The sequence below is a fragment of the Mustela nivalis genome, assembly GCF_964662115.1.
Source record: "Mustela nivalis genome assembly, chromosome: 9".
Lineage (NCBI taxonomy): Eukaryota > Metazoa > Chordata > Mammalia > Carnivora > Mustelidae > Mustela > Mustela nivalis.
The window spans coordinates 16,211,173-16,238,223 of NC_139028.1; the positions used below are offsets into that span (position 1 = coordinate 16,211,173).

Sequence of the window (27,051 nt, forward strand, 5' to 3'; positions counted from 1 at the left end):
ACCTGAGTGACTCAGTCAGTTAAGCATCTAACTCTTGATTTCAGCTCAGGTCATGATCTCAGAGTCATGAGACTGAGCCCCACATCAGGCTCCGTGGTCAGCAGTGAGGCCCCCCTAGATGCTCTCTCCCTCTGCTCTGCCCACTCATGTGTACATGCGTGCTCTCTCTCAGGTAAATAAATAAATCTCTTTTAAAAAAGAATTTGAGTTAGGGGCGCCTGGGTGGCTCAGTGGGTTAAAGCCTCTGCCTTTGGCTCAGGTCATGATTCCAGTGTCCTGGGATCGAGCCCCACATCGGGCTCTCTGCTCAGCGGGGGGCCTGCTTCCTCCTTTCTCTCTGCCTGCCTCTCTGCCTACTTGTGATCTGTCTGTCAAGCAAATAAATAAAATCTTAAAAAAAAAAAAAAGAATTTGAGTTATTGCCTCTTACTAACTGTAGTAATTCATTAATACATGCTCTTGAAATACAAACACTAGGGGCGCCTGGGTGGCTCAGTGGGTTAAAGCCTCTGCCTTCGGCTGGGATCAAGCCCCGCATTGGGCTCTCTGCGGTGCAGAGAGCCTGCTTCCTCCTCTCTCTCTCTCTGCCTGCCTCTCTGCCTACTTGTGATCTCTGTCTGTCAAATAAATAAATAAATAAAATCTTAAAAAAAAAAAAAAAGAAATACAAACACTATTTTATTGGCACATATTTTAAGTTTACATGTTACATATCCTATTTTATTTCCTGTCTATCCAGGATATTTTTTAAATTGTAGTAAAACATATATAGCATAAACTTACCATTTTAATGATTTTTAAAAAAGATTTCTTTTTTAATTTTTAAGATTTTATTTGTTTATTTGGGAGGGGTTGAGGGAGAGGAGGGACAAGCAGACTCCACACTGAGCATAGAGCCCGAGGTGGGGCTCAATCCCACAACCCTGAAGTCACAACCTGAGCCAAAATCAAGAGTCAGTTGCCCAACTTAGGACTTGAGCTTACAACCCTGAGATCAAGAGTCACACGCTCTTACTCACCTGAGCCAGCCAGGCACCCCCCCACCCCAGTTTAACTATTTTTAAGTGTACAATTCAGTGGCATTAAATATATTCACAGAGTTGTGCAACTATTAGCACTATTTCCAGAACTTTGTCATTATCCCAAACTGAAGCTCTGTACCATTTAAACAGACTTCTCATTCCCCCTTCTCCTAGTAACCATTATTCTACTAATAACCACTGTTCTACTTCCTGTTTCTACGAAGTAGGAAACACATAAAAGATGATTCATGTCATATTTGTCCTTTTGTGTCTGGTTTATTTTGTTAGCATGTTTTCAAGTTTCATCAATATAAGATATATTCCTTTTAAGACTGAATAATATTCCATTGTGTATTTACTGCATTTTGCTGCTCCATTCATCTGTTAATGGATCCTTGTGTTGTTTTCACCTTTTGTCTGTCGTGAGCAATGCTGTTATGAACATTGATGTACAAGTATCTGTTTGAGTCCCCACTTTCAGTTTTTTGGGGAATATACCCAGAAGTGGAACTGCCTGATCATGTGGTCATTTTGTGTTTAACAGTTTGGAGATGCTCATCTGTTTTCCACTTTTTTTTTTTTTTTTTTACATTACCACCAGCAATGCACAAGGATTCTAAGTTTTCACATCCTTACTGGCACTTACTTTGTTTTTTGTTTTTATAGTAACCATCCTAGCGGGTGCAGAATGATACCATTGTGGTTTAGATTTACACCTCCCTACTGGCTACTGATCTTGAGTATCTTCATGTGCTTTTTAGCTATTTGTATATCTTTGGAGAAACATTTATTCAAATACTTTGCCATTTTTGAATTGGTCGTTTGCCCTTTTGTTGTAGGAGTACCTTATATATTCTGGATATTAATTCCTAGTCAGATACAGGATTTGTAAATATTTTCTCCCATTCTGTGGATTCTACTTTCACTCTTTCAACAGTGCCCTTTGATGCTTGAAAGTTTTCAGTTTTGATGAAGGGCGGCTTATCTCTTTTACCTATTGTTGCCTAAACTTTTGGTGTCATATCCAAGCAGTCCTTGCCAAAGTCAATATTATTAATTTTTCCCATGTGTTTTCTTCAAAGAGTCTACAATTATTGCCCTTGTAGTTAAGTCTTTGATCCTTTTGGAATTAACTTTTTACATGGTGTAAGGTAAGGGTCCAGCTTCATTTTTTGCATATTCAGCATCATTTGTTGAAAAGACCGCACATTCTCCCATTGAATGGACTTGGTATCTTTGCCAAACATCATTTAACCATTTACACAATGGTTTATTTCTGGCCTTTGTATTTTATTCCATTGGTCTATATATCTGTTTTTATACCAATACCCCACTGTTTTTTTTACTACTGTAGTTTGTAATAAGTTTTGAAATTAAGAAATATGAATCTCCCAACTTTGCTTTTCTTTTTAAAGATTATTTTGGCTATTCATGGGGTACCTGGGTGGCTCAGACTTTATTCATTTATTTATTTGACAGATAGGGAGATAACAAGTAGGCAGAGAGGCAGGCAGAGAGAGGGGGAAGCAGGCTCCCCACGGAGCAGAGAGCCTGCTCCATCCCAGGACCCTGGGATCATGACCTGAGCTGAAGGCAGAGACTTTACCCACTGAGCCACTCAGGTGCCCCTTGACTGCCAATTCTTGTCAGCCATTGAATGAGGCAGTTTTTAATGCATTATCTCCTCTAATTCTCCTACCCAATCATTAAATCTATATTATTAGCTGCATAAAGCAGAGGCTTAACCCACTGAGCCACCCAGGTGCCCCTGTAGATTGCTTTAGGTAGTACTGATATCATGACAATATTAAGTCTTCTAGTCCATGAACACGTAATGGATTTCCATTTATTTGTGTCTTTAAGTTCTTTCAGGCATGTTTTATTTTGACTCTTTAGCTAAGTTTTTTCCACAGTATTTTTTGATGCTATTGTAGATTTGTTTTCTTAATTTCTTTTTGGGATTATTCCTTATTAGCATAGAGAAATGTAGCTGATTTTTGTGTGGTGGTCTTGAATCCTGCAACTTTGGTGTGTTTCTTTATTAGCCCTAGAGAGTTTTTTGTGTAATCTCTAGGGTTCTCCACATGTCATCTGTAAACAGAGATAATTTCATTACTTCCTTTCCAATTTGGACGCTTTTCTTTTTCTTGCCTAATTTCTCTGGCTAGAACTGCCAATAATATATTAAATAGAAGTGGTGAAAGTGAACATTCCTGTCTTGATCCTGATATTTAAGGAAAAGCTTTTTTATTTCCCGTTAAAAGACCCTATCTATTTATTTGTCAGAGAGAGACAGTGAAAGAGGGAACACAAGCAGTGGGAGTGGGAGAGGAGAGGCCAGCTTCCTACCCAACAGGGATCCCAGGACCCTGGGATCATGACTTGACCCTAAGGCAGACACTTGACCGACTGAGCCACCCATGTGCCCCTAAGGAGAAGCTTTCAATCTTCACCACCTACTATGATGTCAGCTGTGAGTTTTTCATATATGGTCTTTATTTTGTTGAAGTAATTTACTTCTATTTCTAGTTGAGTGTTTTTGTCATGAGAAGTTGCTGAATTCTGTCAAATGTTTCTTCTGCATCATTTGAGATGATCATTTTTCCCCCTTTGTTCTGTTAATATGGTATGTTATATTGATTTTTTTATGTTGAATCAGCTTTGAATTCCAGCAATAAATATCATCTGGTTGTAATGTATCCTCTTAATATGCTGCTAAATTCAGTTTGCTAGCATGCTTTGATTTTAGCATCAATATTCAGGAGGAGTATTAGTCTATATTTTTCCTTTCTTGTAATATCTTTCTTTGGCTTTGTTTCAGAGCAGTACTAGCCTCATAGAATAGATGAAGAAATGTTTCTTCCTGGGACACCTGGCTGGCTCAGTCAGAAGAACATGTGACATGATCTTGGGGCTGTGAGTTTAAGCCCCACGTTAGGCAACTGACTCTTGATTTTGGCCTAGGTCATCGTCTCTGGGTTGTGAGATCAGGCCCCATGTGCTATGTGCTTATTGAGGAGTCTGCTTGAGAGTCTCCCTTTCCCTCTGCCCCTCCAGCTCATGCTCTCTCTCTCAAATAAACAAAACTTTAAAAAATAAAATAAAATGTATTAAGACTTGTTTGTGGTCTAATGTATGGTTTTCCTTGCAGAATGTATCATGTGCACTGAGAAAAATGTCTATCCTTTCCTGGTAGGTGGAGTGTTCGGCATCACTTTGTAGTTCGTCTCCCGACTCCCCACTGTCAAACAAAGCTGCAGAGAACATTCTCATATATGGCTTTTTGTAGAGACTGAATTGCTGGGTGATGAGGTAATGGTATATTTAAATTGGCTGTTCTAGAGAATGGCTGAGCTGCCCACACATCCACCAGCAATGCCTGAGGCTCCCATGTTGCCATATCTCTGCCAATACTTAGCATTAACCAACTTTCTATTTTTTGCCAAGCTGATAGGTATGCAAAGCAGTGAGCAATTTTGTCCTTCAGAAGATAATTGGCAATGTCTAGAGACATTTTTGATTGTTACAACTGGTATGTCCACTACTGGATAAAGGCCAGGGGTGCCGCTAAACATCCTGCAATGCACAGAAGAGCCTGCACAACGAAGAATTGTCTGGCCCAAACTCTCACTAATGCACCATCGAGAAAGCCTTTCATAAAATAATAGCATGTTGTTACTTTGATTTGCATTTCACTGACTAGCGATTATTTTCAGCATTTTTTTGTATGCATGTTGGCTCTCTAGTTTCCACTTCTATAAATTTCATACGCACAGTCATTGTCCACTTTTTTTTCTATTGGAGAAGCTGCCTTTTTTGTTGATTTGGAGGGGTTCTTTGTATAGTCCAGCTACTAAAGCTATTAATCCCTTATAAATTTTAGAGATTACCTGTATATTCTTCTCCCTTTCTGTCAATTTCTGTGGAGGATTAAAGAAGGCCACAAATTCGTTGAACCCCCTCTTACCAAAAGGTGGAAGTGTATGCCCCTTCCTTTTAAATGTAGACAGACTCTGCAATTGCTTTGATCCCCAAAATATGGCGAAAGTAACACTACGCAGGTTCCTAGGCCCAGGCTCTAAGAAACTGGCAGCTTTCACCTCCTGTGTTGTGGAATACTCCTTCCTGGAGTTTTCCAGCTGTAAATCCAGCTGCCCAATGGAAACACCCTATAGAGAGGCCCTGGCACTACAGAGAGAGGGAGAGGAGCCCAGCTGGGCCCAGTAACCCAGATGCCCCTTCTTTGTTTCTTTTATGAGCTCATCTTTCTCTGCCAGTCTCTTAAGTTTGCCTTCCTAATGATTCTGTTGTTAGCCATCCCCCAGTTTCTTTTGGCTAACCTGAAATGGTCTTATCACTCCCAGAACAGCAGCTCTCACTTAATGCACTTCCATATTCTAAATCTCTACTTGCATACTAGTTGTGTCTCCAGAGCTCTGAATGTATGTAACCAACTACGTATTGAGTATCTCCGTTTGAATTCCCAGAGGGCCACAAACTCAGTATACCTGTATTCATAATATACTTAATATACACAATATACAACTGTATTCATAATCTTCTGTCTCAAATTATTTTCTCTCCTAAGGTATTCCATATCTAGGTGAATTCCACAGATCTCTTTTATGTATATTAACCATTCTTTTTTATTTTTAATATTTATAAGTTTATACAGTTGTCGAGACCAGAAACCAGGGAATTATTTTGGCTCCCCCTCTCTCATTCCCCATTCAAGCATCCAGAGCCTTATAGATTCTACCTCCATGTTATGTCTTGTTTATGTCCCCCATTTTTACATCACTAGTGCCTTTTTTTTTTTAAGATTTTATTTATTTATTTATTTATTTATTTGACAGACAGAGATCACAAGTAGGTAGAGAGGCAGGCAGAGAGAGAGAGAGAGAGAGAGAGAGAGAAGCAGACCCCCTGCTGAGCAGAGAGCCCAATGCGTTGTTCAATCCCAGGACCCTGGGATCATGACCTGAGCCGAAGGCCGAGGCTTTAACACACCGAACCACCCAGGCCCCCTCACTAGTGCCTTTTTAAAAAAGAGATTTTATTTATTTATTTGAGAGAAGAGAGGGAGAGAGAGAGAGCACGGGACTGTGGGGGAGGATCAGAGGAAGAGGGAGAAGCAGACTTCCTGCTGAGTAGGGAGCCTGACTCAAGGTTCAATCCCAGAACGCTGGGAGCATGACCAGGATCCAAGGCAGATGCTTAAGCAACTGAGCTACCCAGGCGCCCCATTGCCTTTTCCGTGTTACAGTTTTCCATTATTTCTCACCGAGTCTGCTGCAAGACCCTTATGTTTGATATCTCTATTTTCCATTGTAGTCCCCACATACCCATCACTATATTGCTCCCAGGGTAACCCTAAAAAGACAAGGTTGATCATGGCACTCACTTGGTTAAAATCCTTTATTGGCTTCTGTTCCCCTCAACATAAATTCCAAAGTCCTTACCAGAATCCCTTTCTAACTCCTTTGCCTTGTCTCTCAACACCCCCGCCCCGCCACCATACATCTAGGATCCCAACCAAACCCAAATAAGTCACCACTTTAATTTTCCCAACCCCATTTGTTGAAGAGACTTTTTTCCAGTGGACATTCTTTCCTGCTTTGTCGAAGATTAGTTGACCATAGAGTTGAGGATCCATTTCTGGGTTCTCTATTCTGTCCCACTGATCTGTGTGTCTTTTTTTGTGCCAGTACAATACTGTTTTGATGATTACAGCTTTGTAACATAGCTTGAAGTCTGGAATTGTGATGCCACCAGCTTTGGTTTTCTTTTTCAACTGTCTTTTGGCTATTCAGGGTCTTTTCTGATAACATAGAGATTTTAGGATTGTTTGTTTCTGGTGCTTCATTTCTAGCATATAGAAACACAAGAGACTTTGGTGTGTTGATTTTATATCCTGTAACTTCACTCGATTCCTGTATCAGTTCTAGCAATATCTGATGGAGTCTTTGGGTCTTTTTTTTACCTAGACTATCATGTCATCTATGAGGAGTGAAAGTTTGACTTCTTTGTGAATTTGGATGACTTTTCTTTTTGTTGTCTGACTGCTGAGGCTGGGACTTTCAGTACTATGTTAAACAACAGTGATGAGAGTGGACATCCCTGTGGTGTTCCTGACCCTAGGAAAAAAACTCAGTTTTTCCCTGTTGAAGATGATATTTCCTATGGGCCTTTCCTAGAATTATTCTATTTTAAAAATTGATAGTTACAAAAAACTTAAAGCACTTAGCACAGTGCCTACCACACAGTGCTCAATAAATGTTAGCTAATATTAAAAAATAATAATAATAAAAATAAATGGTAGTTAGAATTGCCTGGCATAATTCAGATATAAGGGATGAAGTAGAATTATGGATGAGCTAGTTATAAAACTGAAAGAAAAATCTTTAAATATACTGGAGTAGAATAGAAAAGTCCTACGCTAATAACAGTGAGTAGGTATAGCGAAAGATGTGATCTGGGAATGACTCACAATAAAGAAGTAGTCTAACTTGAGTTCAGTAAAACTACACCAAAAAGTGACCCTGCACATTCTGAACAAAGTTGTCAAAAACATAAATATGAAGATCTAATAGTCAAAGTATTATTTATTTATTTATTTATTTAAGATTTTATTTATTTATTTTACAGAGAGAGATCACAAGCAGGCAGAGAGGCAGGCAGAGAGAGAGGAGGAAGCAGGCTCCCTGCTGAGCAGAGAGCCCGATGCAGGGCTCCATCCCAGGACCCTGAGATCATGACCTGAACCGAAGGCAGCGGCTTAACCCACTGAGCCACCCAGGCGCCCCCAAAGTATTATTTATTTAAGACTAAGTCAATAAATGGTAATTCACTAAAATGAGCACACGCACTTCCTTTCTCAAATAAATAAACCCTAAAAAAATAAATAAAAATAACTTTTTCTAGAAGCATCTTCAGCAAACTTCCCTCCTGTCTCAATAGCCACAATTGGGTCTTGGCCCTTTCAAGACTAATCATTACAGGGAAAAGAGAATTTCCAGGATTGGACTAATCAAGATAGATGGCCTGTGGCTGGAGCTTGGATTCACTTTCCTGAAGCACATGGTTGGGAAGAATATGGTGACACCTAAACCAGTCTGGGGAGCTGTTGGCAAGACTGAAGGTGGTAAATAGGTTGGTTAGGCTAAGACTATCTGCTACATAGCCACAAAAATTAGCCGTTAAGTTTAGAGAAATCTGGCTTCTGTCTAGTATACAGCATTTCTAGCTATTAAGAAGTTTTTTGTGTTTTTTTTTGAGAAAACTTTTTGAACTTCTATAGATTTGCTTTGCAATTCATATTGTCCTAGTTCCACACCCGTACATCATGAAAAAGTTTGGCAACTATTTAGTGTAGAATATTATAATTTTTTTTAAGGAGGCTCCATGCCCAGTGTGGAACCCAACATGGGGCTCCAACTCACAAGATCCTGACCTGACCTAGAGTCACACACTTAACCGACTAAGCCACCAAGGTTCCCCTCATGCAGAATATTTTAAAAGTGTGGCCAATCCCCAATCTGTAGGCTTTGTGAAGGCAAGAATCTCACTTCAGCTCATGGTCCATCCTCATAAGAAATCAGAGATTAGATGGAAACTTCTATAGAAAAATAGAAGTTATCTGTGAACGTTTATACTGGATAACCTACATCAGGGCTATTTTTCATTAATTGAGTCAGAAGTTTTGTCTGGCCCCACAAGGGGAATGTGGGTGTTTTTGTAGAATAATATGTCTTTGTGTTAGCTAAATAATAAAATCACTTATTGAGCAATTATTAATTATGATCTGAAACTTAATTTTTTAGGGGGAGGGTCATTAAATTGGATGTTTGTCATCTTAGTCCTTCTTTTCTTTCTCTTTAATATTTTAGTTTACTTATTTATTGAGCTCTACACCCTACATGGGCCTCAACCTTGGGACCCCAAGATCAAGAGTCCCATACTCCACCAAATAAGCCAGCCCAGGTGCCCCTTCCCAGTCTTAATTCTGAAAGGTATTTGCTAAGTAATTTAGATATTAGAATTAAAAGGCTTATTTGGAGATTATGCTGAGTGAAATAAGTCAAGCAGAGAGAGTCAATTATCATATGGTTTCACTTATTTGTGGAGCATAACAAATAGCATGGAGGACATGGGGAGTTAGAGAGGAGAAGGGAGTTGGGGGAAATTGGAAGAGGAGGTGAACCATGAGAGACTATGGACTCTGAAAAACAATCTAAGGGGTTTGAAGTGGCGGGGGGTGGTGGGAGGTTGGGGTACCAGGTGTTGGGTATTAGAGAGGGCACGGATTGCATGGAGCACTGGGTGTTGTGCAAAAATAATGAATACTATTATGCTGAAAATAAATTTAAAATAAATTTAAAAAAATTATTTGGTGATAATCACCCAAGTCCTGTTTTTTGCTCTTGTAAATCAGCTGAAGGCATTGCTTATCAGTAGGAAGACATCAACTCTGGGGGCACCACCTCCTAGCCTAGCAACGTAATTAATTACAGAAACACACTAAGGTCTTTTAGGCTTTGTTATCCAGAGTTCATTCAGATTTGTTGTTGGAACAAAGGCCAAAATCAAAGAAGGAGGAGAGGGAGGAACTGATATTCCTTGGGCTTTACCTATGTTTTCTCCTTAATTTACTCATCATAACAAGTGTACACATCAGTGCCACATGTTATAAATGTAATACCTAAGGACTGGAAAGGTTGAGTGACTTGCTAAATTTATACTATTAGTAAGTAGTGGAGATAGCCATTCTGATTATAATATCCCCAGGGACCTCACAGTCATAATGCACTGATTTAATGGCTCTGCATTGTTTGGTACATTTCTTTTAGAAAACACAGAACAGGGACGCCTGGGTGGCTCAGTGGGTTAAGCCTCTGCCTTCAGGTCATGATCTCGGGGTCCTGGGGTCGAGCCCCGCATTGGGCTCTCTGCTCAGCAGGGAGCCTCCTTCTCCCTCTCTCTCTCTGCCTGCCTCTCTGTCTACATGTGCTCTCTCTCTGTGTCAGATAAATAAATAAAATCTATTAAAAAATTATTTTAAAAAACTCAGAACATTCAAACACAAGACAGTTATCTGTTGCTGAATGGTATTTTATTAGCTTAATAATTTGGGCCTGCCCTTAGCATTAATAAGCTTCAGCACTAATCACAAGATTTTCATTCACCGGTGGGGAAATTTTTGTCTTTTAAAAAATGCAGTTGGAGAAAGGGCGTCTACTTCTTGGGGGCTGCAGTGACAGCAGGCTTCTCTTCACGGGTGATGGGAATGGTGCGCTCAGGGCCAGAGGCCTGCTTCCTTGGTCCATTCACAGTGAGGACCCCGTCAGAGGACAGGGATGAAGTAATGGCAAGAGGGTCCACATCAGCTGGGATCCGGTATTTCCTGTGGAACTCCCGGGAGATGAAACCATGTTCATCCTAGTCCAAGAGAGTGAGGAAAAAGAGAGATAAGAACAGGAAATAACGCACCACTTCAGAACTCAGACATCCTCCTTCCCCTTAGGTGTGACCGTACACCATTGCAACAAGAGAGAAAACCCAACAGCTGTTCTGTTTGGGGCTAAGATCAAATTGCCTAGGTGCAGGGCGCCTGGGTGGCTCAGTGGGTTAAGCCGCTGCCTTCGGCTCGGGTTGTGATCTCAGGGACCTGGGATTGAGTCCTGCATCGGGCTCTCTGCTCGGCGGGGAGCCTGCTTCCCCCCCCCCCTCTCTCTGCCTGCCTCCCCATCTACTTGTGATTTCTCTCTGTCTAATAAATAAATTAAATCTTTTTTTTTTTTTAAAGATTTTATTTATTTATTTATTTGTAAGAGAGAGAGAGTGAGAGTGAGCACAGGCAGACAGAGTGGAAGGCAGAGTCAGAGGGAGAAGCAGGCTCCCTGCGGAGCAAGGAGCCCGATGTGGGACTCGATCCCAGGACGCTGGGATCATGACCTGAGCCGAAGGCAGCTGCTTAACCAACTGAGTCACCCAGGCGTCCCAATAAATAAAATCTTAAAAAAAAAAATTGCCTAGGTGGTCACTGACCAAAGAGAGCCTGAGAAATCTGAAACAGTCAAAACTACCAATCTCCCCAAACTGAGGCATGGCAATTTTTAGGGGTGTTTCCCAAAGGTTTAGATCAGTGTTGGGCCTACAGGATCTGGAATATTATTCAGCATTGAAGATCTGAGTCCCCAGGGAAGCCCAGAAACTGTCTTCACTCCTCAAGAATGTCCCAGAATGTCCCAGACCAAAAAGACTACTGCTAAAAACAACAACAACACTTCACCCAAGGGGACTATGACCCAAACTTAAATCACATAAGCAAAACTGAAACAGCCCTAGGACCTCAAATTATGCTGTTTGATACATGAGAATCTGAATTATCAATAATCAGTAAGCAGACTCATTTAAAAACGCACCCAGAAACTAAAGAAAAGCCTTTCCTCATTTTCTAGAATTCTGCTAAAAAACTACCTGCTTCTAGAATTCTCTAGAATTCATTGTGTAGAATTTTGTGAAAACTTTATACCCAACCTTTACACCAGCTGAATCTCAAGCATTTATGCAGATAGGCTCTCATTTAACTGATTTCCACATGGGCGCCAGGGTTTTAGCTCCTGAGTGCAGCTCTGAAACTTAGGCAAATCAAGTAGTTCAGCCTTTTAGATGAGCTAAAGATGAGAGGATTCTGGAACTTCTAAAAGCAAAGTCCTAAAGTCAAGAGCCTTCAGGGTATACGCAATTCATTTAATTGAGTAAAGTAACCGGGTGTCCAACAACCACGATTCCTGAATCCGCGGTCCTCAACTTTGAATAGACATTAGAATTACCCAGGGAGCTTTTGGAAATACTGATGCCTGAAGTCCACCCCTTAAAAAATTCTGATTTAGGGGCACCTGAGTGGCTCAGTGGGTTGAGCATCTACCTTCGGCTCAGGTCATGATCTCAGGGTCCTGGGATCGAGCCCCACATCGGGCTCTCTGCTCAGTGGGGAGCCTGCTTCCCTCTCTCTCTCTCTCTGCCTGCTTCTCTGCCTACTTGTGTCTGTCAAATAAATAAATAAATAAATCTTTTATTTTTTTAAAAGTCTGATTTAATTGGTCTGGGATATGTCTAAGCACTGGAACTTTTTTTTTTTTTAATTCCCCTAGTGATTCTAAGGTAGCCAAAAACCACTGGATTAAATGGAAAATAAACCTCCCATGTATCCTATCTAAGGCAATCAAATCAAAACAAACAGCAAAACTCGACTTCTCTGGCCCAAACACAACAGCAGGTCGATCCCTGTCCCAGACCCTAATGGATTACGACTGGAAAGTCACCAGGCTCAGGGGCTGATGGGAGTGTCCGCTGTATGATACGCACTGGATGAATGAGCAGAAGAGAAAACAAGCTACACACCTGACGCTCTTCATGTTTGCCGTGCACCTCAATCACGTCTCCCAACACCTTGACCTTGAGTTCCTCTGGGGAGAAGTGCTTCACATCCAGGTTGACAGAGAATCTGTCCTTCTCCAGGCGCATCTAGAAATAGCATGGTGGAGGGGAAGGGGAAGGGAAAGGAGAAAAGATGGTATGAACGTGGATGACCTTAGTGCAGTCTCTTCATTCTGTAGACTTGCCTTCTGTCCAGGGGGTTTATCCTCCTGTTTTTGGCTAAAAGTCCCTTTATGAATAAACATGGCTCTCTGGTTCACGGGAGCCACCACAGTGGTACCCAAGCCATACTGCATGGTCATCACACCCAAACTTTATTTACAGGGACAGGAGAGAAGACTGGCCACCCAGAGGAGCAATGACGAGGAGAGGTCATGGCTTCTGCTGCCTCTCTGACCCCAATGCCTGGCCTTGTCATTTGTCTGTGAGACAAAGGCCCCTTCTTCTTACTCAGGCCTCTGCCAAGTTTCCCACCCACCCAATCTGGAATGTTCTGCTGGCCCTGATTGTCCTTCCAAAGCCCTTGCTCACTCAGCTCCTGTTTACTCACACTTGAATATTTTTAAACCAGAGTGTGCTCTGTGACAGCTCGGTCAACCTTATCTGTTCATCCCACTCTCCCACCCTCTTAGGACAAGTGGGGGGTCCCAAGACTGGACCTACATTCTTTACTCATTAGGTCTGAACCCAGGTCAGTGCCCTATCACAGCTCTGAGAAACCTGCAAAATCATAGATGAAGGCATAGAAAGAAAGTAAATAGTGTTTGCTGTCTCCTGCTCCATGCAGTGGAGATAAAAAGCTCAGAACGAGGCAGGACCGTTTCCTGACTCTGAAACTTGAGATGCTAACATTTGTCAGGGGTATGAGATATTAGAAGAGGTGAGCAAAGGAGTCTGAAGGCAAGCAGCTCTTTCTTTGTAGATCTTTATGGACCGAACCAGAAAGGGGCACCCTACTTAGAAGCTAGGGGATAGAAGATGATCTTCACAGCATATGGAAAAAATGTAGTCAGTAGGATTCAGTGCAGCATCCAGTACCAACAGGTAACTGGGGGAAAGGACCAGTGGCCTAGTCTGTCTTCACTGGTGGACATGCAAGTGCCTAAGACCCTGAGACATAGCCAGATTTAAGCAGGGAGAAAAAGGAGAGCAGATGGATATATTTCCAAGCGGTTCCAGGAAGAGCTCTTCTTTCCTGGCAGAGACTTACCTCTGAGAGCCCGGTGTCAATCCAGCTGGGTGCCCGCAGGAAGGAGGGCGGCCGAAGGTAGAAGGGGCTCAGGGAAGTAGAAGTTGGGAAGAGATCAGACTCCAACAGGTGCTCTCCGAAGAACTGGTCAAAGAGGCGGCTGGGAGAGTGGAAGGGAAAGAAGGGGCGGCGGATCCAGGGGTGGTGGATGGCGATGTCCATGGTGGCTAGGTGAGTGGAGGGGGTCAGCTGGCTGGTCAGCTCCTTCAGCTGCAGCTACAGCCAGCCCCTTATATACGCAGTCTTGTGAAGCTTCTGGAATGGTGATGTCAGGAGTTTTATTATCCCAGCTCACCGCCCGTTCATGGAGACTTGTGATCGGGGATTTGGCAGTGTGACACATACCCAGTACTCACTGAGCTAAGAAAAGAGAAATACAAACACGTCTGAGCTGGCTGGTGACTTGTCCTGGTCTTGTTTCACTAGCTTTCCATCCACACCCAGTGGCAGCCACCCCCCGCCCCCCAACCAGCCTCTGTTCTGGAGCTGGAACAGAGTCAGGAATCCCAAGCAGGCGGGTGGTGTGCCCCCCCTCCTTCTCTCCAGCCTACCATGCCAGGGGAATTGGGCCAGCAACTATCTTGGGCCTGGGCAGGAACTGGAATCTTCCTAGGCCAGGCCCCAGGGACATTAACCCTTTGTGGGTCCCTGGAGCAGAGCATTGAGCACCAACAAGTCAGCGCCACACGTCTCTGTGATGCTCCAGGTTGGCCGGAGTCCAGGAGAGGACCCTAACATGAATCTGGGCAGAAGACTCTTCACCCCACCCCAAAGAGAGGGTGGGAAAGTTTCTTGCATCTTTTATCCTACACAGCACACAGAACATTAAAACCAGGAACGCTTTATGAAGTAGGGTGCAGGGTGCCTGGGAGGAGGGAGGCTGGAGGAGGCGTAGAAAATGTGCAAACTGTAAAGGGCTCTCTTAGTCCTCTTCAGGGCCTCCGGCACCAGCCTCCCCTCCCCGGCTCGCTGCCCAGCCAGGACCCCCAGCTGTCCCCTTAGGCCGCCCACGACAGCTGAAGGGTGTGCAGGGGAGGGCACGGGGGTCCAGGCGGCGCTGGTCACACACTTGTCGCTGGCGCTCAGGGGCCCTGCTCTCCGCCCCTCCCCCGCAGGCTCCGCACTATTTTGGGTGGTGTAGACCCCGCCCCCACCTCCGACCGAGCCCTGGCTCTCCAGCCAGCTGGAGGGGTCGCTGCTCCGTTGGGGCTGCACCTCGGATCAGGGCCTCGGACGCCTCTGCAGCCATGTCGGGCCGCTCGGTGCCACATGCCCACCCGGCCACCACCGAGTACGAATTTGCCAACCCCAGCCGCCTGGGCGAGCAGCGCTTCGGAGAAGGTATGGCACAGACGCCACCCCCTTGCCTCCCACCCCCACCTCCTGACATTCCGGGCTGACCTCCCAACGGTACTGGCCTCCACCCCACTCTGGGCTTAACTGAACTCCTGGGGCGAGCCATCTCCCACCCCAGACTCCCCCTCCACCCGCGCCAAGCAGGGCTCTGTCCCCTTCCTACCGACCTCGGTGCAGATGCCTTGCCCGCAAGGCTCAGATACCTGCCCCTGTCCCCCTTGGTGTGCCTTCTTGTTCCCCTTCTGCCCACCGGGTCCCTGTTTGGTTTGCCCTCCTCCACCCCCGTCTCATTCTCTAACTCGGTCCCCTCTTTCCAGCTGCCACCTTGTAGCCGCTGTGTGCCCCTGCCTCCTTTTCCTACTTCTCCTGCCTCCCTGGCTTCTCTCCCACACCCTTATCTCCTGATCTCCTCACTTTACCCTGTTCCCACCTCATCCTCCTGCAACCTGCCTCTTGTCTTCTCTCTCTGCCCCTCAGGCCTTCTGCCAGAAGAGATCCTGGCCCCCACCCTCTACCATGGCTACTATGTCCGGCCCCGAGCCACTGCAACTGGGGAGGGCAGCAGGGCAGGGGCCTCTGAGCTTAGGCTCAGTGAGGGCAAGTTTCAGGCATTTCTGGATGTGAGCCACTTTACCCCAGATGAGGTGACCGTGAGGACTGTGGACAACCTGCTGGAAGTGTCTGCCCGGCACCCCCAGCGACTGGACCGCCACGGCTTCGTGTCCCGAGAGTTCTGCCGCACCTATGTCTTGCCTGCTGATGTAGACCCTTGGCGGGTCCGCGCTGCCCTCTCCCATGATGGCATCCTTAATCTGGAGGCACCGCGGGGTGGCCGACACTTGGACACAGAGGTCAATGAGGTCTACATCTCCCTGCTCCCCGCACCTCCTGATCCCGAGGAAGAGGAGGAGGCAACTGGAGTTGAGCCCTGAGTTCCGTGGAGCTGGCTTGTGGCGAACCCTTTTCTACCTCCACCGTGATATGAACAGCTGCCCACCACCCCAGAGGTAGCAGTGTCCTTGGGGGAAGGGCAAAGTGCATGGCCCACAATGTATGGTTTGGTCCCTTGAGACGTGTCATAGCCTTTGGTTTAGTTCTGGGTGGAGGTGAATAAACCCAAATCTCAGGGCCTTGTTTGTGCTGCTCCCCATTCTGTGGCCTGGACGATGGGATGGGCAGGGAGGGAGGGGCTCATAGCCAGCTAGACAAAAAGCTCCTCAGTTAGATGTGCCCAACGTCACAGCACCCTGAGCTCACACTTGGATGCTGAGATCATACCCGGAAGCTGACACTGGCTCCAGATCAAATTCCTAGCCATAATTTTCTCACAATGCAACAAAAGAGAGAGTGATCCTGGGAGGGAAAAGGGATATGCCGTCCAAACAGCCCAGAGGGCACTGTCTGAGCTGGTGATTAGAGACACAAAAACAAGGGTCTCCAGCCTGTCTGGCCTGTTTTGGGTAGGGGTTGGGAAAACAGTTTTAGGCTGGAGAGAGTTGCCTAAAGCCCTGTTTTCCCAGAGTAAGGTCTGTCCACTGAAAATGGTCTCTAATTCTGAGCGATGGAGTATGCATACACAGGGCACAGACACGAAGCCTCTGCCATTGTCACCAAACCACACAGTGGCTCCAAACTGTGCATATGGGAGGCCTGTGACAGAAAGCATTTGTTTCTAATCTTGGAACATCCCAAAAGGAATTCCTGAATCACCCACCCAATTAAAGACTAAATGCAGGGGGACCAGGGCTGTTTGTGTGGTGACGATGGCCAAGGAGCCCTCCTTTGGAAGCAGTCTTTTTTTTTTTTTTTTTTTTTTTCTTTTAAATGTCAGAGAGAGATTGTGACTGACAAGCAAGGTGAGCAGCCCGCTGGAGGAAGAAGCAGGCTCCCCGCAGAGCAAGGAGCCCCATGCGGGACTTGGATCCAGGACCCTGAGATCATGACCTGAGCTGAAGGCAGATGCTTAACTGACAGAAACCCAGGCATCCCAACTGAAAGCAGCGTCGTAATACCAGGGACACGGTGTGTTCAGGAAAGCGTGGTTGTCTGACTCCTCGGTTACTGTGTCGTTCAGGCACGTGTCTGATTTGAGGAGTGTCAGAGGATCTCCTTGCCCCCAACTATGTGTTTTATAGTTGTGGTGGACATCTTCCATTGACATTCTTCCATTAAAGTGGTTGATTCTGAACCTTAGGTTACAGACCCAGTTGAAAAACCTAGCAAAAGGAATAGGTCCTCTTATGGGACAAAATACACATGCTATCAAATTTGCCTTACCGTTTGAATAGGTTCACACAGCTCTTGAGTTCCACTCATACACCCCTCCTTAGGGATTTGTGGATTCCCAAGATAAGAGCCCTCACTCAGTGAATTCACTTCTTGGTTAAAGCGTTACCATTTATTAAAAATGAAAGCATGCCTCAGAGAAATAACAATGGATATATTAATTTGTTCATCCATTCATTCAACAAATGTTTCTCAACCCCCAAGTAATACACTATGGTGGATATACATTATAAATATAGATTTTATTTATTTATTTATTTATTTATTTTTAAAGATTTTGTTTATTTTTTTGACAGACACAGATCACAAGGAGGCAGAGAGGCAGGCAGAGAGAGAGAGAGAGAGGAAGGGAAGCAGGCTCCCTGCTGAGCAGAGAGCCCGATTCAGGGCTCGATCCCAGGACCCTGGGATCATGACCTGAGCCAAAGGCAGAGGCTTTAACCCCCTGAGCCACCCAGGAACCCCTAAACACAGATTTTTTAAAAACATGATCTTTTATTGTCTACTCTCTAGAACCTTAATCTAACTGAGAAGAAAAAGAAACTAGAAAGGCTCCTCTTCGGACTTCAACCAGAACCACTTCCATTGATCTATTTTGGAATTGTTATTTTTATGCGAGCTTTATTTCAAAGAGAGGGCTCCTTAGCTAGGAAAAAAAAATCTGAAACTTCTCATTTAGTCCATATCCCCATACCACTCAAATTCTTTTACAACTATTAGTCAACTTCCTCTTGGGACATTTTAAGTGACAGAGAACTTAGAACTTCCTAAGTTCTTGTTGGCAGTTCTTCATTGGAACTTTTTGGATGTATTTCTTACAAATTCTTCCTTCTGTTAACTCCAAATCTTCACTTTAGTAACCTCTGCTCACTGGTCTAGTTATGTCCAAAAAAATCAATGCAATCCATCTTTCACTTGGGAGTCCCTTGAAGATTTTTTAAAATAACCATCCCATCCCCTTAAGGCTTCTCTTTCCCAAGTAAACATACCTAATTCTTTTAACCATATTCTATAGGACTTTTTTTTTTTTTTAGTTTGTTTATTTATTTATTTACGTAATCTCTACACCCAATGTGGGGCTCAAACTCATGACCCTGAGATCAAGAGTTGCATGCTCTATTCACTGAGCCAGCCAGGTGCCCCTAGGACTTTCCAAACCACTTATCGCTTAGACAACTTTCTCTTGAACACACTGCCTTTCCACAATGTAACTTGAAATTCAACATGTAGACGTAAAATTATTATTTCAATCACAGGCTGACTGGAACAGACTTTACTGGAATCATCAGTACCCTTGCTTATCACTCTAGAATTTCATTAATGCTGCTTAAGATGTATCAGGCTTTCTGGGTACCACAATACACTATTGATTGCTTTGGAGTTTCTTTCTTTCTTTCTTTTTTTAAAGATGTATTTATTTATTTATTTATTAGAGAGAGAGAGAGAGATCACAAGTAGGCAGAGAGGCAGGCAGAGAGAGAGGGGAAGCAGCCTCCCTGCTGAGCAGAGAGCCCTATGGGGGCCCGATCCCAGGACCCTGAGATCATGACCTGAGCCAAAGGCAGAGGCTTCACCCCCTGAGACACCCAGGCACCCTGGAGTTTCTGTTCATAAAATCTCTTTGGTGTTTTCCTTTATATTAGAGGAATGTGGCTGAAAAGGAACCAGATTGTGGAGGGCTTTGAATGCCAGGCTAGGATGTTTGGGTTATCAGGATGAAAAGAATACAGTTAATGGTAGAATACAGAAGGAATTGCTGGGCAGAAGCATAACCAGGAAGCAAGAGGCTAGTGAGATGATCCAGCACAAAATAGTAAAGTAGATGCTTTGCCATCCAGCAAGTAGCTGAGAACAAGAAGCAGTAACAGTAGCTAGGACTTAGTGAAAGCTTCCCATGTGAGCCCAGCAGGTTTCACAGATTCTCCCAGAGCCCCTAGTTTCTACAGAGGGATTTTCTCATCTGCAGCTTACTCGTTGGAGAGAGTGGAATGAGTCTGACGTTGGGTGGCTGGAAGGAGAAGCTGGATTGTGGGAGTGGAGCTTCCATAGTTCTGTACTGGGCATGAGGAAGTAAGTGGTCAGGAAGTGCTGAGGCCATTCCAATTGTAGAATCATATGATTTTTGACCAGAAAGGGGATTAGGCAATGAGTTGAGACCTCTCTTTCACCCTCGTAGATAAAAGTGATTTGCCCACATTAATTCCAAAAGCAAGGGAGAATATAAAAGGAATCCATGTCCCCAAATTTAAGTTTCCAAGAGACTCCAGTATTCAAACCCAGATTCTAGACAGGGATAATTAGAAACTGATACTGGTCATGTTGAAAGTGAAACTCCATTAAACCTGAGTAGTGCTGGGGAAACATAAGTAAGACCCTTCATTCCATTATAGAAGATAATTTCAATGACTGTGAGGTAGTAGAAAAAACACTTCCTAAGGAAACCCAGAGCTCTTTTCTATCTCATGTTTCTTTTCACTGAAGCCTGAAACTCAAAGTTCATGGCTTCATCAAAGCAGCTCCAAATCCCAAAGGTGAGATGGTTCTCACCTGGAGCCCATGTGTGTTCCTCTACCCTTTGGCTGGGAACAAGTCACCTGGGAATCACTCCAGCAGGTGGCTTCCAAAGTCCAACCTGCTAGGTTGAAATCTGACACTGACAGACTCACTGGGAGCAGCTATTGAAAGCTGAACCAGGAACCAGGAAATACACCAGCCTCTACACATAGAAAACAGCTGGCCTCCCTCAGAGACAGAGCACCATGGGAAACCAGCTCTGCTGCGCGGGAAGCTGGTGAGTAGGGGCTGGGGGTGGAGGGGAAGGTCTCTGTCAGTGGAAGGTGGACGTGGAGGCCCAGGGATAAGAGAAAGCCTGCTGATAGTTCTCGACTGCCCTCCCACTGCCGCCTCCCTCTGTCTGGCACGTCTCCGGGTGCCCCACCGGAGCATTACCTCTTTCTGTCTTCCCTCCTTTCAGAAAGCTTCAGAAAACACAGCCAAGCCTGCTGACTGTGGAGGGGCCAGGGCAGGGCCGGAATGGTGAATTGGCATGGGTTCTCTCGTCTTCCTCTCCTTTCCTTTCTTCCCCAGAGGATAATCATCTTTCTAGCAGAGCTTACTACCCTCCGGGCACTTTTCAAACAATCTCTTTCCAACGATGCTATGAGGGAGGTGGCCTTACGTGTCCTGTTTCAAACAGCTGAGAAGCTGAGGCTCAGGGAAGTTAACTTGTCCCAGGTCACATGGCCAGTGAGCAAACAAACGAACATTCCAACCCAGGCCCTTCGGACTTCAGAGCCTGTGCTTTCAACCACTACTTAATATTGCCTCCCAAATCAAGGAAATCGACTTTGGAGCAATGTCATTTAAAAGGGCAGAAATGGGGTGACAGAGAATGCCCAAGGACTATTTGAATACAGCTTCCACATTTACTACTGTGTGCCCTTAGGCAAGTCCTGTAACTTCTCTTTTTCTTCATGTATACAATATAGATAACATGACCTATGTTGTTCAGATCATAGAGTTGAAGAGCAGAGGATACGTGAAAGCCTCACAATAATTTATTTGTGGTGTTTTACCCGTTCTTTTCCAGAAGTGTGAATCACTCTAAACCCCCCACCTGGTTTTATCTTGTTTGCTGTTTTCTTATTTATACCTTCCATGCCTGGTTCAGTCTTGAGGATGTCTTGCTCATGAAAAAAAATCATCCTTATATTTAGAGAAATAGATAAGGTACATTGAAAAGCCCATGTGATTTGGAATCGGTACATTGGATTCCAGTCCTACTCATTCATTTATTAAACAAATATTTTATTTGTTTAATACTCATTCATTTATTAAACTACTCATTCATTCATTTATTAAACTCATTCATTTATTAAACTACTCATTCATTTATTAAACAAATATTTTATTGAATGCCTATATGTGCCAGGTATAATGACAGGTACAGAAGACATAGTGATAATGGGAAATTTGGCTCCTGCCTTCTTGAGTAAGAAACCAAAACTCTAGGTCCTCAGTTGGCCCATCTGTGAAATGGAAACAATAATGAGATTCTCAGAATGTTATCAGGACAGGGTGAGAGGTACTTTTTTAAACTCTGAGATGTCCCATAGACATAGAACACTTAGGGATAGCTAAGAATTTTTTTTTCAAAGATTTATTTGAGAGAGAGAGAGAGAGGCAGAGTGTGATGAGGGGAAGGGTGGAGGGAAAGCAGACTGCACTGAATGAAGAGCCTGATGGAGGGCTTGACTCCATGACCCTGAGATCATCACCGGAGCCGAAATCAAGAGTTGGATACTCATCCAACTGAGCCAGCCAGGCACCTCGACATCCAAGAATTTCTGCAGAAAGGGTGTCACAGGTTCTTTCACTTCCTTTGTTCAAAGTTTCCATAGTCTTCATTTTTGGTAAGTTCTTCCTCTAGTGGTGTTGAATCATAGCAGTCAGCTTTTACTGATGCTCATCATATGTTAGGCACCTAAATGAGTATTTTACATTTTTTTAACATAATACCTCCAGTAGTTCATGGGGTTTAGGCTCTACTGTTACCCTCATTTTATTAATAAGAAAATAAAAGCCTGAGGAAGCTAAAAACTTGCTGGTCATACAGCTAGTCTATCTGACTCTAGAGCCTGGCTAGAAACACTACCCCCAATATTCCAACCAAAACAATTTTTTTCCTTCTTAAAATAAATAGTAGGACAAGGGGTGCCTGGGTGGCTCAGTTAGTTAAGTGTTCAACTCTTGGTTTCAGCTCAAGTCATGATCTCAGGGTCCTGGGATTGAGCCCCGCATTGGGCTCTCCACTCAGCAGGGAGCCTGCTTCCCCCTCTCTCTCTGCCTGCCTCTCTGCCTACTTGTGATCTGTGTCTGTCAAATAAATAAATGAAATCTTTTAAAAATATAAAAAAATATTCTAAATATATTTATAGCAACCATAAATGACGAAAACATTTTAGTCTATTTCCATGTAATCCCTTTTTTGTGTGTGTGTGTGTACCTCATAGTTACAGTTATCCATGCCACAAAGGAAACAACATGTCTACAAGTGTACAGAGTGTACAGCAATGCTCCGTGTTCCCCCCCTAACAGAGCTGGCTGAGAGTCACAGCCAGACTGACGTTCCACCTGATGCGGAGTCCCAGTAAAGCTGATCAGGGATGACCATGCGCAGGTGCAGGACTCCAAGGTTTCAAAACTTTATCTTTTATTAGTAATCCTGATTTTATATATGGTGAAGCCCCTCACCCCCGTATAAACTGAGGCAGAGTGGGCCTTCATGGGAATCCAAACATTTTCAACAAAGCTTTGAAGCATCTCAGCATAGAATCCCCGGCTCAGGCCACCCTACCCCACACAGCCAATGACTCGGAAAGGTCACCTCGTGTAATCCTTTTGAAATACCTAGGTGCATAGCTTTTATCCCAAAACTTGCCTTATTATCCTCTTATTAACTTAAAGAGTAAGATTTTCCATGCTATTAGATGTTCTTCCAACATGTTTCTTTTTTCTTTTTTTTTTTTAAAGATTTATTTATATATTTGACAGAGAGAGATTACAAGTAGGCAGAAAGGTAGGCAGAGAGAGAGGAGGAAGCAGGCTCCCTGCTGAGCAGAGAGCCCGATGCGGGACTCGATCCCAGGACCCTGAGATCATGACCTGAGCCGAAGGCAGCGGCTTAACTCACTGAGCCACCCAGGCGCCCTCCAACATGTTTCTTAAATGGATGTACAATGGTCCCTTTAGTGGAGATGTCCTTTATTAGTCAGTTCCTGATACTGGATGTAAAGGATGTTTCCTGTTCTTTACGATTGTAAATAATCCTGCAACAAGCATCCATATTTGTGCCTGCTTAGTTCTTAGGACATGGAATTGCTACATCAGAGGGTACACACTTTATGTTTAGGCTTCCTTATACTTCTTGTCAATTGTATTCCAGGAAAATTGAGCCAATTTTTATTCATACTACCAATATCGGAAAGTGCCCGTCTCGTTTTCTGTACTCTGAGCTAAAAATCAAATCCTATCAACTATGAGTCTACCAGAATACTCCATTTAGGTTGTGTCCAGGCATTGTATAGCATCTGACTTGGGAACAGGCTCCATTCACTAAAATAGGGCCGCCCTAATCTGTTGCGTTAGAATTTATGTTCTCTTCATCCATTCAAGTAGAAGTAAGTAGGAGAACAGTGGCGACAAGGGACAAGAAATTAGAGGCTAGGGTAAGGCTATGACTTGAGTGAGGTAAAGAAAAAAGAAAGCAAGGAAGGAAGAGAGAGAGAAAGAAAGAAAGAAAGAGAAAAGAAAAAAGGAAGGAAGGAAAGAAGAGGGAGGGAAGGAAGGAGGGAGAAAAAAAGATAGAAAAGGAAATGCAGAAGTAGAAGGAGTAGAAAGACCTAAAAGTGGTTTCACAGCTTTTCTTCTGAACCACCTGTAAACTTCAGATGGTAATTCTATCTGCTTTCAACTCAGCAAGCTGCATTAAAACCAAAAATCAAACCAAAACACAAGCCTTTGTCAAATACAAAGTGGGAAAATCATGATTTTCCCACAGTAGTAAAATAGACATGATCTAGAAGTTTCCTTCCCCCTCTCTCTCTCTCTTTCTTTTCAGTTAGCAAAAGGAGGAAATTTCCTTATGGAGACAGAAGTCACACAGACAGGGTTGGCTCCGGTGAGAGTTTGGAAATGTACTAGCAAGAAAAAGCATCTGGAGTAAGCCCCAAACTATTCAGCCTATTTCCTCAGACAAATGTTTTTCTCTGGTCATCACACAGTTGACAATCACGTAGACACACTGGCTCCACTGGGGACCCCAGAGGTTCCGAAATGAGTCTGTCCTACAGCTCAGAAATGAGGTCTGTCCTGCAGCGAGGACAAGGTAGCTGAGTCACTCACCAAATTCAGAGCTCCCTGTGCTGTGTGTGTTAAAGGTTAAATATCTCTCACTTTCTCTGTTAATTAAAAACAAGGACAGGGAAGCAGGGAGGGAGATCACCTGCTAGAAAAGGGCTTTGAGGGGTCCTAACTTGTTAGCTCTCATTGTGGCAGCTTCTGTGACTCCCAGAGTGAGAACCCCATTTTGGCAGAGACCCTGAAATTTAAAAAAAAAAAGCACAGAAGCGGCAGCAAGAGGGTCTCTGAATCCAGGAATATCCCATAATTTGGCAGGTTTCCCTCGCCCTCTGCTGGGATTAGCCTGTTAGACAATCCCAGAATAGCCCTCAACCCAGCTATATCCCTGGCATGTTGTGTCTGGTTGCCTGAGGCTGTATTTTGGGTTTGGTTATGTCAGTTGTACCACTCCACCTTCCAGAACCATCCTTGTGGGAGAGATGTGGTACCCCTGATAAATGCTTTCAGGCTGACTTAGGGTGAATCTTTGAGGGAAATGAGAGGGTCATCCTAGAATGTTAAGGAGAGCACAGAACAAATGATGAAGGTGAGAAGATTGAGGCCAGGACTCTTACATGTTTTTCTTTTCACAGGAGCTGCCCATCAACTTCCCAGAGGAAAAAGAAAACGGGTAACTGGATGTTGGGGATGGGGGCTCGGAGTGGTTGAATTAGAGAAGAGAAGATGCAGAACTGGTGTCTTTGGAAAGGGCATAAAAATGAAAAAGAGAAGTAGCCCTGGAAGGGGTGAAGGGAGATAGTACACCAGAGAAAATCTTCAGGGTTTCCAGACCAGCTCTAAAACTCTCATCCTTTCCATTATCTTAGAGTGGCAAGGTTGGTTGTGCGTTCTTTCATTCACCCAGCAAAAATTAACTGAGCACTTACAGTGTATGTGGGGCACTCTGCTGGGTCCCAAGGAGGCAAGAGAGGCACAAGGACACACAGTCTCAGTCCTCGAAGAGCTCAAAATCAAGTTTAAGAGACTTTACTTAAACAAGTAAATGCGATGCAATCTACCAGTGCTGTAAGATTCACACTCGTACGGTAGGAGAATGGGAAAAAACACCAATGTCGAGGGAACAGTAGCAAGTCCTCAAGCTGGAAGAGGAGCAGAGAAGAAAAAGGTGGGTAGTGGCATTACCTCATGTAGAAGAAAGAACAGAAAGAGAAAGAAAGAAAGAGGAAGGAAGGAAGGAAGGAAAGAAGGAGAGAAGAGAAAAGAGGGGGAAGAAAGGAAGAAAGAGAAAGAGGAAACAAGGGGCTGAGTTGACTGATTGTTTGGTGTGGCTGAGCACTGTAGGAATAGTCTGTATAGTAGACTGTAAGCTCCCTGAGGCAGAGGAAATTGCTTGCTCCTCCTTCTAGCCCCAGAACGTGCCACACCGCTTGGCATATAAAGGGCTCTCAACATGTACCTGCTGTACTGTGTTAGGCGCCGGTGAAAATGAGGATGGAAGATCTTATGCGCAGAGCATGACAGGAGTCTGGATGTGGGAAGGGCAGCAGTGAAAGAGGTGCGAGCCGAGGCAGGAGATTAGTTAGAAGCCCACCATAATAGTTTGAGATTCGAAGAGGGCAATCTCAGTAGAGACAAGGAAGAGAGAATGAATTTAAGCTGGGTTTCTTCCTCTTAGGAAGCCAAGCAAGACGGGCCCCGAAGCAGCAGCAGCAGCAGCAGAATAGTGTAAAGGTAATGACCGGCCTCTGCCCCTTCCAGGGGGCTGCTCCCACCGGGGATCTGAGGACTCAGCTTTTACACCCTGCCACACATCTCAGTTATCTTCAACCAGAACTTGCTGGTTCTGCCCCTCCAAGGAGCCAAGCGAAGGGACATCAGAATCACCGGCCCTGCTTTGTGGGTGAGGGGCAAAAGCAAGCCAAGAATGTCCCTTAATGCTGTCTGTCTCTTGCAGGCCCATGACACAAGAGGACCTATTTATGAACAGGTGTTGGAGAAGCCAGCGACTCAGGAGCGGAGTCAAGGCCTCAGGTTGAAGGAGAGCAGCTTGCATTACGCAGACATTCAAGTGTGCAGCTCCACCCAGCCGCGCTCTGCTCAGGAGGTGAAACACCTGCAATCAGAAAATGCTACGCAGTATGCCACCCTCTGCTTCCCCCAGGCCACACCGCGCTATGACAGCAAGAACGGGACCCTAGTGTGAGCGCTGGGGAGGACGGACCTGTTTCCATCCCTTCACCCTTGGGGAGAATCTGCCCTGGGGAAGTGGCTGGCACCCCAGCAATGGCTGCCGCGTTTTCAAGAACTCCAGAGCCCTTTCGAGTGCTCCCAGTCTTGCCCCCTTCCCTAAGCCTATTGTCTTCTTTGCCACCATTAGCTTTGAGTTGTATTGGGGCTAGCCAGGGTGGACGGAGTTCCACAAAATGACGGGGGCTAGGAGGAGCTGCCGGAGGTCTGTTGGCCCCTACCTTGGCTCCTGCTTTCAAGAAAAGCACTGATTAGGACAGGTTGCCCCAGCACTTGACCTGGTTTTGTTGGGATTAATTTAAGGGCGTCTCTTCTACACACCTTAAACGCCCAAGCTGAAGAAGGAGAGGTGCTCTGGAAAAGCATCCCGACTCTTGCGCACAGCCCCCAGAGCTGGCTTGGGCAGCTCCCTCGGTGGTTGGGTCAAGGGTGCCAAAAGCCAGACAGACAAACGAGGCCAGGGGCTGAGGCTGACCGTGTACAAGTCCCTGACAGTAGTGCACGGCCCGGAAACTCCCCTTCGCTGGACTGTGGGCTCTCGCAGGTGCGGAGCCGCTGGGATCAATAAATCGCAGAAGGAACGTGGCT

The 27,051-nt window shown here is 44.6% G+C and overlaps 3 protein-coding genes across 8 annotated transcripts; 2 read left to right on the plus strand and 1 right to left on the minus strand.

Moving 5' to 3' along the window:
- Window positions 1-10,115: 10,115 nt before the first annotated feature.
- On the minus strand, window positions 10,116-20,577 carry CRYAB (crystallin alpha B). 2 transcript variants are annotated; one of them, XM_082684367.1, is made up of 4 exons: window positions 20,305-20,577; window positions 13,675-14,073; window positions 12,429-12,551; window positions 10,116-10,460 (listed from the first exon to the last, which is right to left on the minus strand). In XM_082684367.1, exons 2-4 carry the CDS (start codon window positions 13,873-13,875, stop codon window positions 10,257-10,259), a joined length of 528 nt encoding a protein of 175 aa, XP_082540493.1. In that variant the 5' UTR covers window positions 13,876-14,073; window positions 20,305-20,577; the 3' UTR covers window positions 10,116-10,256. The 2 variants fall into 2 exon arrangements, with proteins under 2 accessions (XP_082540493.1, XP_082540492.1); XM_082684366.1 differs by lacking the exon at window positions 20,305-20,577 and having other exon boundaries at window positions 13,675-14,216.
- HSPB2 (heat shock protein family B (small) member 2) lies at window positions 14,608-16,199 on the plus strand. Its single transcript, XM_082684365.1, has 2 exons — window positions 14,608-15,054; window positions 15,547-16,199. Exons 1-2 carry the CDS (start codon window positions 14,961-14,963, stop codon window positions 15,999-16,001), a joined length of 549 nt encoding a protein of 182 aa, XP_082540491.1. The 5' UTR covers window positions 14,608-14,960; the 3' UTR covers window positions 16,002-16,199.
- Window positions 19,589-27,048, plus strand: LOC309841430 (uncharacterized protein C11orf52). 5 transcript variants are annotated; one of them, XM_082684373.1, is made up of 5 exons: window positions 19,589-20,146; window positions 23,975-24,075; window positions 24,849-24,886; window positions 25,892-25,947; window positions 26,171-27,048. In XM_082684373.1, exons 2-5 carry the CDS (start codon window positions 23,999-24,001, stop codon window positions 26,417-26,419), a joined length of 420 nt encoding a protein of 139 aa, XP_082540499.1. In that variant the 5' UTR covers window positions 19,589-20,146; window positions 23,975-23,998; the 3' UTR covers window positions 26,420-27,048. The 5 variants fall into 5 exon arrangements, with proteins under 5 accessions (XP_082540499.1, XP_082540502.1, XP_082540501.1 ...); XM_082684375.1 differs by lacking the exon at window positions 19,589-20,146 and adding an exon at window positions 20,698-20,800 and having other exon boundaries at window positions 23,979-24,075; XM_082684374.1 differs by lacking the exon at window positions 19,589-20,146 and adding an exon at window positions 22,360-22,549.
- The last annotated feature ends 3 nt before the right edge of the window (window positions 27,049-27,051 follow it).